General features: G+C 37.6%; 1 protein-coding gene across 4 annotated transcripts in view; it reads left to right on the top strand.

Annotated features, from left to right (window-relative positions):
• RGS17 (regulator of G protein signaling 17) overlaps positions 1 to 18,777 on the top strand; it is a 96,321-nt gene that overhangs the window by 36,450 nt on the left and 41,094 nt on the right. Inside the window, exon 1 of one of the 4 annotated variants that reach the window (XM_066248224.1) lies at positions 16,837 to 16,890. The exons of the other annotated variants lie outside the window; for them this stretch is intronic. Coding sequence (XP_066104321.1) covers positions 16,886 to 16,890 — 5 coding nt within the window. The 5' untranslated portion in view covers positions 16,837 to 16,885. Of the gene's footprint in view, positions 1 to 16,836; positions 16,891 to 18,777 lie in introns of those variants that run through there. 4 annotated transcript variants of the gene reach the window in all.

The following is an 18,777-nucleotide window of genomic DNA, read 5'->3' as shown; positions in this document are numbered from 1 at the left end:
ACAGAATACAAATTGGTGCACTGCTTCCCTTATTCTTTCACAAATCCCTCATCTCAGTGTGGACCAGTAAGAAGGATTTTATAGACAAGAACTTTGAGGAGCACTGAGCTAGAATATTGCAAGTCCAATCATTTTTGCTAACCTGTCCTTTGTCCGGGGTATGGTGCAGGGCTCCGGTCTTGCCTCTGCTGCTCATTTGCTGTTCTGATCCTGATGGGATTCACATAGCTGTTTTGTATCTTGGTATCCTTCTGTATGAAGAGAATGTGGTACCTTATAACCCCTGAGGTCCTTTACAGAGCTATTATTCATATTTGTGCAATAATTGAGTATAGCCATGGCTAGCAAGAGAGAAAAGGCTAAGTAAATTATGGCAATTAAATATTATGCTGGTAAAACAATGACTGGGAATACTGCACAAGATAGAAACATGGCTATGATAAGTGAAACAAACAGTAGATCCTATACTGTTAGTATATGTACCCTATTACAATTGTGTAAAAATGTGTATACAGAAAAGACAGAGAATACATTTTTTAAAACTATAATTTTAACAGCTTGCATGTTGAATTTTTTCTTTCTATGTTATCTAAAGGTTTTTTTTGTGTGTGACAGAGACAGAGAGAGGGACAGATAGGGACAAACAGGAAGGGAGAGAGATGAGAAGTATTAATTCTTTGTTGTGGCGCCTTAGTTGTTCATTGCTTGCTTTCTCATATGTGCCTTGACTAGGGGGCTACAACAGAGTAAGTGACCCCTTGCTCAAGCCAGCAACCTTTGGGCTCAAGCCTGCAACCTTGGGCTTCAAGCCAGTGACCTTGGGCTCAAGCCAGCAACTTTGGGCTTCAAACCAGCAACCTTTGGGCTTAAGCCAGGGACCATGGAGTCATGTCTATGATCTCACACTCAAGCTAGTGACCCTGTGCTCAAGCTGTTAAGCCTGCACTCAAGCCGGTGACCTCGGGGTTTTGAACCTGGGTCCTCCGTGTCCCAGTCCAACGCTCTGTCTACTGGGCCACAACCTGGTCAGGCTATGTAATCTAAATTTTTATGATATGGTTAGACTTTCCACACATATAAATGAAAAAATAACATATAAATGCACTCAGTTAAATATTACACCCATAATTTTGAGTCTTTTTCTATGTAGCTTAACAAATGTAACTGTTCTCTGTATGCAACATTTAGAATTATTTATGGCATTTTCAGTTCCTTCTTCTTGCATTAGTTAGAACTTTTCCAGAATAAACATCTCTAGCCCCTCTGGAGTTGAAGAAGCTCTTCACTGCACTGTACCCACCAAAACTTCTACAACATAAAAGGAGACACAGCTTCTCCTCACGAAGGCAATATCTACTTGTCCTTATGTTACATTCCAGTCTCCTCAGGAACCTGAAATCACTTCCATCTTTAAAAATGAAAATTCCCTTTCTTGACTTCCTTTTCCAGCTATTTTCCGTCATTCCGCTCCCCTTTATAAACAAACTGTTTGAGTTGTTTAAAGCTAGCTGTCTCCCTTCCGGGACCTCTCCTTTAACTTCATCCCACTCCAATCAATCCAACATCCTTTGATTATGTTAATACAGCCCAGCCTCTGGTTGCCACTGACCCCCAAGTGATTTTCTTAATCTCTGTGTCAATCAGATATAGAATACACTCTAGTATAACACAGAGAACAAAAATTTTAAGGGCCTATCAGTAGTTCACAGATTTCTAAGAAGGCCAGGTAGACAGTCTCTGTATCTGAACATCCAAGAGCAAGGCCTAGAAGGGCAGCTGTAGGAAACCAGCATTGCTACATCTGTTCAGCATGGATAAAGCTCTAGGCCAGAGGATAGAAGCTTTGCTACTCTCATCCTGCAATAGCCAAACCCTTCTACCATCGTACATACCAGAAGACCAGTTCTCTCCCAATGTGGCCATCTCTTCCCTCTGCTAAATAAACTAACTAGTCATCCATCCAAATTCCAATGAGTTATTCATCCCTATGTTTTCACAACTCAAGAACACACATCGAACCTGCATGTTATGCCCCAGTACTATCAACGTTTTTAATCATGATGAGGTTTACAATAGTTTCAATGTATCTGTGTGTGTGTCTTTAAAAATACAGCCTTCATCTGGAAAGCTATATTGCAGATTTTAATATGGTAAAACTAACATTGTCTCCTAAAGATAAGCATGCCATCTTGTAGTTTGCAGTATCAACAAGTTTAAGAATTTTGATTTGCAATCTCGGATTTTCTTTGTTGAAATATGGTTCTTTGAGTTTAAATTTGGTTCATGATGTAACAGTGCGTATGTTTAAGTGCCAAGCAAGATCTAAGGATAGAATAATATTTACTGGTTCTGTTTCTTGTTTGTTTCACCTTTTTCCTTTCCTCGCCAATATTGTCCAAGACCTAATGAATCGTGTTCATCAAAGATTAGTACGAATGACCTTATTTCCATTAAACAGACTTGCCCTTCTGCCAGCTTTTCCCTCTAGAAAAGCTTGCCTGTAGAAATAGTCTATTAGCTAAATTTTTAAAAGAAAAAGAAAAAAAGCAATGTTTAACTTCTATAAATCTGACTGTGGCATAGACTCATTTTTCCAAAAGGGAACTGTTTTTTTTCCAAAAGGAAACTTTTTAAAAGTTAGTGATGGGAGCTGGAATCATCTATCCCCTAAAAACTAAAGCAGAAAATTAGCTTTCTTAGCCTCATGAGGTATTCATTGTAAATGAAACACAAATGTGTTCTCACCATCAGAATTCAGATAAACATCTAATTAGCAATACAATCTTTTCTTGGAGGAGATAACTCCAGAAGACTGGCATTTTTAGGGGAGAATCTAGAGAGGAGGTTAATTTTCAGGTAAAGAACTGCAGAAATCTGTTGAGCATCTATCTGAGTCTCTGCTGGGTACTGGGACATGAATGCAGGAAGTAGAAATACATAAAGTTAGACAAATAAGGAGACAAGAGCTGTAAGCTGAAAAATCCCAGGGCTTACAACTAAGAAGGAAGCCACTCAACCTCCAAACAGCCAGAGTAGATGGGTAGTCCACAATAATCACTTGGAATACTCAGTAGAAACCGTAGTCAGGCCTTTATACATGAGCCGAACTGCTCCTGGATTGATGGCTACCCTAACTCATACCAGCAAAGCTTAAAAAGGGTCTTAAATGGATTATGCTGATCTGCAAATAGCTTAATAGCTTTCCAGAACAAAGTTCAACTTCCATTAAAAGAAGAAAACAAAATTTAGGTATCCAGCAATGTAAAATTACCATGTCCGGTAGCCAACAAAAATTACTAGACATACAAAGACACAGTAAAATATGACTCATAACTAAGAGAAATATCAGCCGATAGAAATAGAATTTTTAAAGGGCACACATAATGGAATTACTAGAGAAGAATGCTAATACAGCCATTATGACAATGTTCAGGAATTAAAGAAAAACATGTATATAATTAAAAGAGAAGTGGAAGATATTTATAAAAATCACAAAATGAAACTTTCACAGATAAAAATGCAGGGCCTACAATATAATGAAATCCTTGGATGGGTTTAACAGATAGCACAAAAATAAAATTAGTGAAATTGATTTACTAATAGAATCTATCAGATTGAAATACACAGAGAAAAATCTACCAAAATAAAAAAGAAAAGAGACTCAGTTTTAAGCTGTATAATATATACCTCATTAGAGTTCCAGAGTTTGAAAAGGGGGTGCACAAAAATTAGGAAAAAAATGGCTAACAATTTTTCAAATTTGATGAATTCTGTACACTCAAAATTCCAAGTTCAGTGAACCACAAGCACAATAAGCAACACCAATTAACATTATAATAAAATTAAAACTGGTAACAAAGAGAAATCTTAACCACAGCCAGAATACACACAAACAAATGCACACAGACTTTATATACAAAGAAACAAAGATAACAGTCCACCTAGAATTGTTGCACGCTCCATCTATCTTTCAATATTGATATCCAAATCAAAATTTTATCTGATCATCATTAACTGAGAAAATTTGTGCCAAAAAGAACTGCACTACATGAAATATTAAAGGGAGTTATTCAGCTAGAAGGAAAATGATACCACATGGAAAAATATCTGCACAAAGAAATAAAGTCTGCACGACTTGGTAAATATGTGAGTAGATAGGAAATACTTTTCTTGTTTAACTAGCAATTACTCTAGAATATCATCTCATAACTAGAGCTCATTGAAGTTTCCCCAATTGTCCCCAAAATTATTTAGAGCCATTATTTTTCAAACAGGATCTAATCCAAACACATACATCATGTTTGATCTTGTTCTTTTTAATTCTTATTCATCTATAACAATGCCCTTATATATCCCCCCATAGTAATGATTTTTTAGAAGCCCAAGAAAGTTGTTCTATTTAGTTGTGTACTCACTGATTGCTTCTCATACGTGCCCTGACTGGGGATTGAACCTGTGACCTGGGTGAACCGGAAGGATGTTTTAACCACTGGGCAACCTGGCTGAACCTGGCTCTGACTTTTGAACCATGATTTTCATGTTCGAAAAATAAAATTTAAAAAATTCTGAAATTCAACATAAACATGCAAACCTAATCACATATTAAATTAATAATACAACCACATATAAGAATGAAATAATACAAAATAGACAGATTATTTTCAGTTTATTTAAAGTTAGATTACTTACTTTGATCTACGTTGATGATCTTTAAATACAGCATACAATAAAATGTATGAGCTCACTTATTTACATTGTTATTTACTCATGATTTTGTAAATTTATCTAGTTGAAACAATCAGCCTCGTTTTTCGTTCTTTGCTCTGTTCTGATCAGCCTCCAGGCAAGGCAGCTCCTGGCTTCACACTGATCCGGGGAGCAGAAGATGGTCCCTGCCCAACCAAGCTTCTTCTCCCTTAACGGTCGATTTCAGAAGGAAAGCTCAGAGAATGGATTTCCTTCTCAAACGGAGGTTGCTATATCAAAGGCAATCAGTCAACCAATCAATTAATAAACCATCTTTAATACTAACCATGGACTGCTATACATACAAAAATCCTTTTTAAAATATTACCAAAACAATTAATGGTAAGACTAATGGATGCTGACATCCAATTTCCTCAGGCTAAGTAGGAATTTCTAATAACCCGTATCCTCTTTCTAACAGCTGTAATACCTGCTAACTGGAAAGGCTGCCTATTCTTCTCAGTTACAGAATTAAGGAAACATTTTTTTTTGTTTGTTTTCATTCTACTCCACAGTCGTTTCAATATGGTAACTAGAGAGTTTCAAGTATTTCTGACATCCATTCTGCTTTTAACAGGGAGTTTTGTGTGAGGAAGCAGTTGAAAATGAATAGTGTTCTTAATAACATATTTTATGTGACAAGTTTAAACAAGGGAGGCTGAGCCAAACAACATGAAGGGGGTGTATTATTAGGAGAAACACGACTCATGTTGAATCGACTTTGCCTGTTAAAACTCAGAATCACTGATTTGGGATCAACAGAACCCCACTGGCTTTCACTGTGCTGATTTTCGGAGTAAGTGAGCAGCCAGAAGTGTACTGTTGTACAACAAGCCACTGAAAACACCATCAGCTTTGGAAAGGCAAGAAACTGTAAATGCATCTCCCAAGTGGGGGTAGCTATGTCCTTGGGGGTGGTTGGGCTCACTTCTGCCGCAAGAATTTATTATATGCTGGAAAAAAAAAAAAAACCTCATTATATCGCAGGAGTGACATGAAACATATCTTAATGTTCCTGGGTTAGTCTGGAATCTAACCCAGCTCTTAGGTTTCATTTCCATCTTCATCTAGGTCTAGACGCTATCTTTCGCCTGATACAAGCTGTACATAGTAGGAACTTAATGTAGGTATGTTCATCAACTTTCTGTATTTGTAAACCTTCGATTATAAGTCACAACCTATATGTTTTTAATTTTGGATCAAATCTTTCACAGCTCCTATGAAATGGAAAAACAACATACTGTAAATTTATTGGTACAATGAACCACTAGCGGGTTTTTAAATAAATACTGATTTTCTTTTTAAATCTCCCTACTGATAGAAAAGTTTTACTGTAGTGATTCCAAGTCACTTTGGAAAGGTGTAGAGGTCTGGGCCATCAAGTGAGATGGACAAAATCTGCTTGGATGAAAAATGGCACAGCCACTTTGGAAGACAGTTCAGCAGCTTCTAACAAAACGAACCATACTTTCCCCCTAAAGTCTAGCTGTCATGCTCATTGGTGTTTGCTCAAAGAAGCTGAATACTTATGTCCACACACAAAAGCTTGCACACAGTGCATAATTGCAAAAAAATTGTAGGGCGGCAAGATGGCGATGGAGTGGGCAGACATACCAACTTCCACCACCCATAACCAAAGAGGATTACAACTTAATTTTAAGAACCATCATCTGGAAAAACCAACTTTGGACTAAACTAAGAGGACTCTTTAACCAAGGAACACTGAAGAAGCCACACTGAGACTGGTAGGAAAAATATAAATGTGGAGAGGGCTGCCCAGCTCCCAGGCGCAAACAGCAGCCCAGAGGGACTTGCTTGGCAGGAAATGAGTTTAGCAGAGAGGGGAGGGTCCTAGGCCTTAGGACCAAAGCCCCAGAGCCTAGAAGAGGCATATGGACAGTATTTAGCTGCAAAACAAGCCAGGATACTGTTTGTGAGAAAGAGACAGATTTCTCAGACCCAGGATTCTTCTTAAAGGGACCACGCAGAAAACTTCTTTCACAACCACTCACCTGGGGCTCTGGGAGACTGGGAGAGTTGAGAGGACTGGAGTAGCAGGAAGAGAGTGTAATCTAGAAGGCACAGGGAGAAACACTTTGAGGGGCAGCCACCCTAACCCCTGGGCTGAGTCACCCCCCAAATCTGAAGTGAATATTTCCCCTGGAAACAGCAATACCAGCAAAGGGAAGTAGGACATCAGCCAAACAAGCTCTCCCGTGGCATTCAGAGCAGAGTCGCTTAGAAGGAGGGAGCTTTGGGGACTACAGTATTAAGTGTTAGGGTCTGAGCTGCAGCACCCCCACCCACATGGCTGAGGGCTCACTGGAGGGGAGAGCGGCAGTGGGATGAAGAAGCGTGGTCCCCTTGGTGGGGCCGGAAGCTGGGCTGGCCACGACTGAGGCAAAGCATGAGCTCAGTCCCACCCGGCAGGGGCAGAAGTGGTACATGAAAGCAGTCTGATGAGCAAGAGCAGTCCCACCTGCAATCCTGCCCACAAGGGTAAGGCAAAAGCTGGAGGAAAGCTGGAGAGCTGGTGTAGAGCCATGGCTGAGCAAAGGTGCACAACCCCAACCCTGGAGCCGGGTCTTGCAGTCCCTGGGAGCACAACCCCGCCAGCAGGGGTGGAGCAAAAGCCCAGAACAGGTGGAGACCCATGGCTGAGCATAGGTCCATTGCCCCACCTGCAGTGCCAAGATTTGCAGCCCTGGCACAAGAGCAGAGCCCCACCCTTTGGGATAGGCCAAAGGCCAAGGCCCACCAGGGCTTGTAACCCCGGCACATGAACACAGCCCTGCCAGTGGAGGAGAGATGGAAACCATAGCAACTGCTGCAGTGGGCTGATGCAGGCAATGCCCATACCACGATGCCTGAGGCATCAGCAGAGGGTGTGGTTGGCCTGCAGACAAACCACACCTAGGGAACACAGAGCCCACACCCATTGGACTCCTGTGGCCACACCCTTCTTATACACAGACAGAATGGGAAGGCAGAGAAATGCAACACAAATGAATCAAGAGAAGTTCTCAGAAAAGGGCTAGAATGAGTCAGATATAAACAAATTACCAGATGCAGAGTTTAAAATAATGATTGTTGTGATGCTTAAAGATCTTAGAACAGCAATAGATGGACATAATGAGCACCTAAATAAAGAAATAGCAAAGATAAAAAATGACATTGAAATAATAAGAGAGAATCAGTCAGAAATGACAAATACAGTATTAGAAATGAAGACCACAATGGAAGGAATTAAAAGCAAGATGGATGAAGCCGAGGATCAAATCAGCAAGATAGAGGACAGGATAAACAAAGGCATGGAATCAGAGCAGCAAAAAGGAAGAGACTCAAAAAGTCTGAGGAAACTCTAAGAGAGCTCTGTGACAACATGAAAAGAAATAACATCCGCATCATAAGGGTTCCTGAAGAAGGAGAGAAAGAACAAGGGATAGAAACCTTGTTCAATCAAATCATAGCTGAAAACTTCCCTAAACTGATGCAGGAAAGGTCACATAAGTTCAAGAAGCACAGAGAATTCCATTAAAAAGAAACACAATGAAATCCATACCAAGACACATCATAATTAAAATACCAAAGCTAAGAGAAAATATTAAAAGCTGCTAGAGAAAAAAAAGACTATCACCTACAAAGGAGCCCCCATAAGGATGACATCTGACTTCTCAACAGAAATACTTCAGGCCAGAAGGGAATGGCAAGAAATATTCAAAGTAATGCAGAACAAGAGCCTACAACCAAGACTACTTTATCCAGCAAGGCTATCATTTAAAATGGAAGGAGAAATAAAAAGCTTCCCAGGCAAAAGAAAAAAAAGGAATTCATTACAACCAAACCAATGCTGCAAGAAATGGTAAGGGGTCTGTTGTAAACAATACAAAGGGGGGAAAGAATATAGTAAAAGAGGAAGATAGCTTTAAAGAATAAAATGGCAATAAACAACTACATATCAATAATAACCTTAAATGTAAATGGATTAAATGGTCCAATCAAAAGACATAGAGTAGCTGCATGGATAAGAAAACAGGACCCCTACATATGCTGTCTACAAGAGAAACATCTCAAAACAAAAGATACACAAAAACTGAAGGTAAAAGGATGGAAAAATATATTTCATGCAAATGGAAATGAAAAAAAAGCTGGAGTAACAATACTTATATCAGACAAAATGGACTTTAAAACAAAGGCTATAGTAAGAGATAAAAAAGGTCACTACATAATGATAAAGGGAGCAATCCAACAGGAATTGTTCTCCAAAGGATACACTAGATCATCTGATTTTAATAGATATCTTCAGAACCTTTCACCCTAAAGCAGCAGAATATACATTCTTTTCAAGTGTTCATGGTACATTCTCTAGCATAGACAACACGTTAGGGCACAAAAGAGGTCTCAACAATTTTAAGAAGATTGAAATCATATCAAGCATGTTCTCTGATCACCATGGAATGAAACTCGAAATCAACCACAACAGAAAAACTGAAAAATACTCAAACACATGGAAACTAAATAGCATGATATTAAATAACAAATGGGTTAACAATGAGATCGAAGAAGAAATTTAAAAATTCCTAGAAACGAATGATAACGAGCATACAACAACTCAAAATTTATGGGACACACTAAAAGCAGTACTGAGAGAGAAGTTCATAGCACTATAGGCATACCTTAAAAAGCTAGAAAAAGCTCAAATAAACAACTTAACCCTGCATCTAAAAGAACTAGAAAAATATCAGCAAGTAAAGCCCAGAGGTAGTAGAAGAAAGGAAATAATAAAGATCAGAGCGGAAATAAGTGACATAGCGGCTAAAGAAACAATACAGAGGATCAATGAAACCAAGATCTGGTTCTTTGAAAAGGTAAACAAGATTGATGTACCTTTAACCACACTCACCAAGAAAAAAAGAGAGAGGACTCAAATAAATAAAATTAGAAATGAGAGTGGAGAAATAACAACTGACACAACAGAAATACAAAATATTGTAAGAAAATACCATGAATGCCAAAATATTAAACAACCTAGGTGAAATGGAAAAATTCCTGGAAACATATAATCTTTCAAAAATCAATCTGGAAGAATCAGAAAACCTAAACAGACTGATTACAACAAATAAGATTGAAACAGTTATCAAAAAACTCCCACAAACAAAAGCCCTGGGCCAGATGGCTTCACAAGTGAATTCTACCAAAGATTCAAAGAGAACTAACTCCTATTCTTCTCAAGCTATTTCAAAGAATTCACTAGGAAGGAAGACTTCCAAGCTCCTTTTATGAAGCAAGCATAATTCTGATTCCAAAAGCAGGCAAAGACAACACAAAGAAAGAAAATTATAGGCCAATATCCATGATGAATTTAGATGCTAAAATCCACAACAAAATATTAGCAAACCGACTCCAACAATACATGAAAAAAACCATACATCATGATCAAGTGGGATTTATTCTGGGGAGGCAAGGATGGTACGATATTCGTAAATCAATCAATGTATTTATCACATAAACAAAAAAAAAAGAGAAAAACCACATGATAATTTCAATAGATGCAGAAAAAGCATTTGATAAAATCCAGCACCCATTTATGATCAAAACTCTCAGCAAAGTGGGAATACAGGGAACATACCTCAACATGATAAAGGCCATCTATGAAAAACCCACAGCCAACATTATAATTAATGGGCAAAAATTAAAAGCATCCCTCTAAGATCAGGAACAAGATAGGGGTGCCCCCTTTCACCACTCTTATTCAACATAGTACTGGAAGTCCTAGCTACAGCAATCAGACAAGAAGAAGAAATAAAAGGCATCCAAATTGGAAAGGAAGAAGTAAAACTATCATTATTTGCAGATGATATGATGCTGTATATAGAAAACCCTACAGTCTCAGTCAAAAAACTACTGGACCTGATAAATGAATTCAGCAAGGTGGCAGGGTATAAAATTAGTACACAGAAATCAGAGACATTTTTATACATCAACAATGAACTGTCAGAAAGATAAATTAAGGAAACAATCCCCTTCACTATTGCAACAAAAAAAGTAAAGTACTTAAGAGTAAATGTAACCAAGAAGGTTAAAGACTTGTACTCAGAAAATTACAAAATATTGATAAAAGAAATCAAGGAAGATACAAACAAGTGGAAGCATATACAGTGCTCATGGTTAGGAAGAATAAACATCATCAAAATGTCTATACTACCCAAAGCAATTTATAGATTCAATGCAATCCCAATTAAAGTACCAATGACATACTTCAAAGATATAGAAAAAATACTCCAAAAATTTATATGGAACCAAAAAAGAACACGAATATCCTCAGCAATCTTGAAAAAGAAGAATAAAGTGGGTGGTATCACACTTCCTGATATCAAGTTATACTACAAGGCCATTATACTCAAAACAGCTTGGTACTGGCATAAGAACAGGCATATAGATCAATGGAACAGAACAGAGAACCCAGAAATAAACCTACACCTTTATGGACAATTGATATTTGACAAAGGAGGTAAGAGCATACAATGGAGTAAAGACAGTCTCTTTAGCAAATGGTGTTGGGAAAACTGGACAGCTATCTGCAAAAAAATGAAATTAGACCACCAACTTACACCAGTCACAAAAATAAACTCAAAATGAATAAAAGACTTAAATTTAAGTCATGAAACCATAAGCATCTTAGAAGAAAACATAGGCAGTAAGCTCGCCGACATCTCTTGCAGCAATATATTTGCTGATTTATCTCTACGGGCAAGTGAAATAAAAGACAGGATAAACAAATGGGACTATATCAAACTAAAAAGCTTTTGTACAGCTAAAGACAATATGAACTGAATAAAAAGGCAAACCACACAATGGGAGAACATATTTGACAATACATCTGATAAGGGGTTAATAACCAAACTTGTAAAACTCAACACCAGGAAGAAAAAAATCCAATCAAAAAGTGGGCAAAAGAAATGAATAGATACTTCTCCAAAGAGGACATACAGATTGCCAATAGGCAGATGAAAATATGTTCAACATCACTAATCATTAGAGAAATGCAAATTAAAATCACAATGAGATACCACCTCATACCAGTCAGAATGGCACTCATTAACAAATCAGCACACGATAGGTGCTGATGAAGATGTGGAGAAAAGGGAGCCCTCCTGCACTGCTGGTGGGAATGCAGACTGGTGCAGCCACTGTGGAAAACAGTATGGAGATTCCTCAAAAAATTAAAAATGGAACTGCCTTTTGACCCAGCCATCCCACTTTTGGGAATATATCCCAAGAATACCATATCACTGGTACACCCCCATATTTATGCCAGCATTGTTTACAATAGCAAAGATCTGGAAACAGCTCAAGTGTCCATCAGTGGATGAGTGGATTAAAAACTGGTACATATCCACAATGGAATACTATGGGGCCATGAAAAAGAAGGAAATCTTACCTTTTGCAACAACATGGATGGACCTGGAAACTATTATGTTAAGTGAAATAAGCCAGGCAGAGAAAGAAAAATATCATATGACCTCACTCATTTGAGGAATCCAATGAACAATGTGAACTGAGAAACGGAATTAAACCTGAGGAAAGGAGGAGGAAGCTGTTGGGAGGGAAGCAAGGGATATGTTCAGGGGAATATGGGGGGGGATGCAATCAGGGCGACACTAGAATCTATGTAAACAATAAATTAAAAAATTAAAATTAAAATTAAAAAAATGCTAAAAAAAAGATAATTGCAAAAACTTGGAAGTAACCAAAATGTCCTTCATGAGGCAAATAGATGAGTAAACCATGGTACACATCCAGAGAATGGAATATTATTCAGCTCTAAAAAATGATCTATCAAGCCATGAAAAGACATAGAGAAACCTTAAATGTATATCACTAACTTGAAGAAACTCACTAAGTAGAAGAAACCAATCTGGAAAGGCTACCTACTGTATGATTCCAACTGTCTGACATCCTCAAAAAGGACAAAACTATGGACACAGAAGATCAGTGGTTGCCAGTGGTGGAGGGTGTGCGGAAATGAACAGGCAGAACACACAGGACTGTTAGGGCAGTGAATATAATCTTATGACATTATAATGATGGATACATGTCATTGTACATTTGTCCCCACCTATAGAGTATCCAACACCAAGAGTGAACCCTAAGGTAAACTGTGGGCTTTGAGTATTTCTGATGTGCCAATGTATGTTCATCCTTGGTAAAAATGTATACATTCTGATGATATCTGCATCCCACTTCTATTTAGTTATATGATCTATTTTTTCCTCATCTGGTAACACAATGTCAGAAGCCTTTGTTTTGAGGCTGACTTCTGCTGAGACTTATAACTGAAGTTTGTTTTATTTTTTAATATTTAAATGGTTTATGAATCATACGGAATAGAGCAATGCAAGGCATTTTTCCAACAGTATATGCATTGCTTAAACTTTTTCACACTCCTAAGTATACTACTATCTCTATCTCTATGTGACAAATCAGTATCATCAGCATAAACTGAGTAGCTCTTGACAGTAGGGCACTACCTTAGATGCTGAAGATACAAATAATTCTATAGATCCCTTATTTTCACTTGTATGGAAAGGACAAAACATAAAAATAAGTAAAATTAACCTAAATTGAGAGTTTGCCATGGGCCCAGCCATGTGCTTATTACAAGGATCTTTTCCTTTAGTCTTCACAAATCCTGGTGAATTGGGTAATGCTATTATCTTGATTTTATAATTGCGTGACCTCGAGCTCAAAATGGTTAGGTAACTTATCCAAAGAGTAAGAGGCAGAGCCATAATTTGAATCTCAACTACTGTATTGGAGTGTAATCTCCTTAATAATGATGGTTCTGACATTTGGTATGGATAAATAAGTATTAGAACATTGCTATTCATTGTGTGATTATATGTGGCTCATATGCTGATTGGGAAAACATTTGTTATTGGTCCATGGAAAACTAAGTAATGAAATTGAGAGTATGCAGTTGGAAATGTTTACAGCAATTTGACAGTAATCTTTTAGGTGTATTAAATCTAATAATGAAAACTAATTGGGTCTTGTATATTCTATGGGTTCTTTTCATTTTGTTATTCATTTTTATTGTATTTAACCAAATTATTGCTCCATGGCTGTTTGGAAATTTAAAAACAAACAAAAAGACAAAACAAACCCTGCTCCTTCTCCACAACAGTGTGGTGAATACAGAGGATTAGTGAGGTGGGAAAGTGCTATAGATGAAGTAGGAATCATGATGACATTGTGCTTAGTTTCTTTCTCTCTCTCTCTCTCTCTATATATATATATACACACACATACATATATATATAGTATATACATACCGAATACACACACATATATATACTATGTATATACAGTGCCATAAATATACAAATATGTATATACACATATATCTGTGTATGAAGAGAATTATCATTTAATATCTTACAACAACTGTGGAACTGTGCCCATTTCACTTGGTTATGTTCTGGTTATTACTGCCAATACCCACTTCCCCCCCCCCCAAGAGTTACTCTTTGCAAAAACACAAACCAACAGGGTTCCTTATATTGCCAATGCTATTCCATTGAATACATAAGGGTGGAGAATAATTATGCCTCCCCAAACTGCCCCTCTTCCCCCCTCAAAAACCTGTTTACTTCTTAGCTCTTTTCTAGATTTCAAATAATACTTCGTGAGTGTTGTGAACGGCTGTGTCAGGGGCTTCTGGGTAGAGCCTTTATTCCTTTATTGTCACACATAGCCTTGCTAATAACTGTTGTCCTCTCTTCCTGGAATGAGTAAAAATGTTTTGCTGTGTGAGTGAGGAGTGCTGATTGAATGGACTGCATTGCTCGCATACTGCCTGCCGTTTGGTGTGTTTATGAAAAAAGGAAAAAGATTGAGCGGCTATTAACTTTGTAATGTGGGCCAGTTTGCTGAAAATACTCATGTTATATAGGCAGATTGAAGGGAAGTAATAAATTTGATTAAACAGCCATAATAATGTACTCCAGGGAAACATGACCATAAATCCTCTTTGATAGTTTTTTACCTTGAGTAGAGCACAGGCTTTTGAAACGGTTTTCTGGTTACTTGATTGTATCTTTAAATGTTCCTTAGATGTCTAATAGTGAAGACAAAATACACAGAATGTAGCTTTGGAAACAATCCATAATACACTCACTGGGCTATTGGAATACATCGAGAGATGGTGGTGTAAATCTGGGCTTCCAGATAGAGAGTATGAAGGGTGGGAGCCAGTCAGCAGTGACCTGCATTGACTCAGTTGTAGAAAAAGATTTGAAGAGAATACAGGGATATTACCATCAACGTGAACATAAATGGGATACAGTTTGTGTTTTAGCTCCTCTGGGGATGCTTCCACACAATATTAATCTCATTATTCCCATTTCAAATGTTTGTATAAACATTTTTCTGTATTAAATTTCCACAGCAAGTATCCCTGTTTCTGTAACTGTCTTAAATACGTGTACAAATCCCTGTTTCAGATACTATGGGGTTTTTTCTCTACTAATTTTCTTTTTTCTTTTCTCATTTTGTCCTTTTCCTTTCCTTATATGAACTTGCTTATCTTTATGTGAGTTGAAATAATGAGCATATCTGATTTCTAAAAGGCAGTTTGATAAATCTGAAAATGAATACATCACAAAGATGCCAGTTCAGTCTGTGCTTTCTTAAGTAAACACCTATTACTCTATGTCAATGAGGGCCTTTTCTAGAATGTCACAATGAGAGTAATAGGGAATGCTAAGGATCGTCACTGTCACCATTCAGTGTTTATGACAGAGATTGCTCTTACTGCAAGGTGTTTTGGGTCCAATTTCTAAAACATTTACCCTAAGCTAATGCTGCTTTCTAAACTAAAGCAAAGCCCAAATAAGTCAGATAAAAATTGGACTTTTAAAAGCTCTACTTTATCTGTATTGGTCTTCTTGATTTTCTAAAATTGCTTAGTAATTGAATGACCTTCCCCTTCACTTTAAATGTGCAAACCTGGAGTCTTTTAGGAAGCCTGTGCCAGAAAGAAGCCTTCCGTTTCTCTCGTTTCAGTTGTTTAACGCACGTTGACTGAACTCACTGGTTCTCAATCCTGTTTATGTGCGAAGTTCCTGGAAGTATAGTGCTTTTTACAGATATCATTTGGATGACACTAACATCGAAATAACTAATTTTTAATGTAGGTGTACAATTAAATACTGGTTTATGTTAGCTTCCAAAATGCAAAAGCATTAGTAGATACCAACATTTTCAGAAGGAAAAAAAAAGGGATAAACTTTAGGAGAGACATTTCTCCTCATTAAATTAAATTTTTTCCTCTGAGCAAAATAGAGGAACAGTTCTCTGTGGAGTGGAATACTTGCTCCAAGCTCACAAAATATCCCTTTCTTGGTGGGAACTTAACTGAGGCACATAATTACTCTTCCATGTATACAGAGAGAGGTAGGAAGAATGGCTCAGCCTCTGCACTGCAAGAGCTCAGAGTTTGGAAGGAAAAATGCACACGGCACAGCTATGAAACAAGGTGGAATTACAGGTCACAGAGAGTGGAACAGTGCCAGGGACCTCCCCACCAGCTGCAAAGACTGCCGGGAGGAAGCACCTCCACCAGGGTCTTGGGATTCCAAAAGCAAGGAGCCCCTAGGAGGTCCAAGTCCAGGAGTTTAAGCAGGCTTGTATGCAGATTACAAAGTGGTAGGTGCACAATACTGTGTAGTACTGAGAAGAATGCATCTATTTCTGCCCCGGTGGAAAGAATGAAGAGAAGAGAGGGGACAGGAGTAAGATGAGCACTGAAAGGCAGGGAGTACAGTAGTCCCCCTTGTCCATGGGGAATAATGCACGCTAAGATCCCCAGGGGATGCTGAAACTGCACAGCATAAGACCCTATATATAATATATTTTTCTTATACATACCTATGGTAAAGTTTAATTTTTAAGTGCGGCATGGTAAGGGATGAACAATAATAACTAATAATAATATAGAACAATTTTAAGAAGATATCATGGTAACAGTGATGTGAATATGGTCTCTGCCTTTCTCTTTCTCTCAAAAGATCTTACTGGGCTGGACTCACCCTCCTTCTTGGGATGATGTGAGATGCCACAGTGCTGACACGATGACATGACGTGAGCTACTCATAACAGCACACACTGTAAAACTAATGAACTGTGTATTTCTGGAATTTTCCATTCAATATTTTCAGACCATGGTTGGCCATGGGTAACTGAAACTGTGGAAGTGAAGTTGTAGATAAAGTGGGGGGACTACTGTATCACAGTTTGAAAATAGCACACATACAAAATACTCCCCTCATCAAAAAAAAAGAAAAGAGAAAACTGACTTGGCTATAACTCTTTTTACACAAATATCCTATGTGACAAGAAGTGATGTTGAAAGCTTGCTCCATTATGTAGAGATTTGCTTGCTTAGCTGAAGCGGGGTAGTTACTAGAAATTTTAAATTGAGAAGTGAATTGTTGTCCTTCACAGGGAAAATACATCCCCACTAGGAATAAATATCTCTATGTGATGAATTGTTTCCTTGTCCATCCTATTGTTAACGAAGGCTTCACAGATTTGGCTTATTTAGCAAATACCTTTTAGGGGGGCTAACCACTGAATCAACAACTATATAGCAAAGCTGGATGCTTTCACTCAACATGAAAAGATGGCTGCCATTACAATGAATTTGTTAGATAAAGAGTTGATTGTGGGTACTATGAGTCACTTGGAGCTCAGTTCATTTACATGTTATAAAAATTACAGTGTTCATGGTGAAATAAAAAACCAAACCATTCGTCTTCTTCCTTTACTGAGGAAGCTTTTGTATAGATCCCTGAGATAGGACTATTTCACCCAATGTAAATAAAAACCCAACCACTATGAAGTGTAATGATCTCTCCGTGAAAAGACACCTGTGGGAATCCTCAACATTTTAGCCTGAAATCATTGTACCACACCAACTTTTTAGCAACATTATGACAACTTTCTCCAGTATTACCTTGAGAGAGCTCTTGCTTATTGAGTGCTTACTGTTTATATGGACAAAGACTTGTTCTGAGTATTTTTACATGGTCAATCCATTTAACCTTTATTATTATCAATAATTATCTGAAGATGAGGAAACTGGGGCACAAAATGGTTAAGTGACTAACCACAGGCCATCCAATGGAGGGCAGAGGCAAGATTTGGACACAGACAGCCTGATCCCAGAGCTTGTTTAATCAGCATACCATAGAGCAGCTGAGAGGGAAGTGCCATTTGTGTATTTGTAAGTGACTTCTAAAAATGCACCAAGGGTAAAATGAGAACTCACTCATTTTGTTGTGCAAAGTCAGTTGTTTTCCAGTTCAGCTAATTTTCCAAAATCCATCATCTCACTACACCAGCATCTTGACCATTAAGAAAGATGTAGGTACCAATTTATACTTCTTAATCCCTTCACCTTTTTCACTCAGCCCTCTAAACCCTCTCCTATCTGGAAACCATTAGTTTGTTCTCTGGATGACTTAGAAAATTATGTAAACATCTAAATACTATGCTGTACACCTGAAACTCATATAAAGTAATATTGAATGTCAACTGAAATTGATAAATTAAAAAAAAAAGATGTGGAAGCATTCTTTTTCTTCAGAAGTTAGGAAATATAAGACAATTTTTCTTATATCTATGCATTATAATACTAAATACCAAACAAATTTTATATGGATTTTTAAGATAAAATGTGAGTGTTTATTCCATTGACCATTCCAGCTTCAGTTCCTAGATGTGAATTTATCTCCACCCTCAATCTGGGATGCTGTTCAAACTTGACAATGTGCCTTAGAGCTACAAGAATAGTATTAAAATTTACAAATCTCTGCCTTGGGAAAGTAGATGTTTTTAATAATCAGAGGAGATTTTCATATTCACACTCAATAGTCAATACTTACTGTGCATCTATTATTGATAGAAAACACTGGTGCATGACAGGAAAACCAATGTATAAGATATATTTTTCTCTCTTTTTCACAT

Source organism: Saccopteryx bilineata, chromosome 12 (genome assembly GCF_036850765.1).
Source record: "Saccopteryx bilineata isolate mSacBil1 chromosome 12, mSacBil1_pri_phased_curated, whole genome shotgun sequence".
Taxonomy (NCBI): domain Eukaryota; kingdom Metazoa; phylum Chordata; class Mammalia; order Chiroptera; family Emballonuridae; genus Saccopteryx; species Saccopteryx bilineata.
Note: the sequence above shows the minus strand (reverse complement) of the source record. Positions and strands in the feature narration are given on the sequence as shown.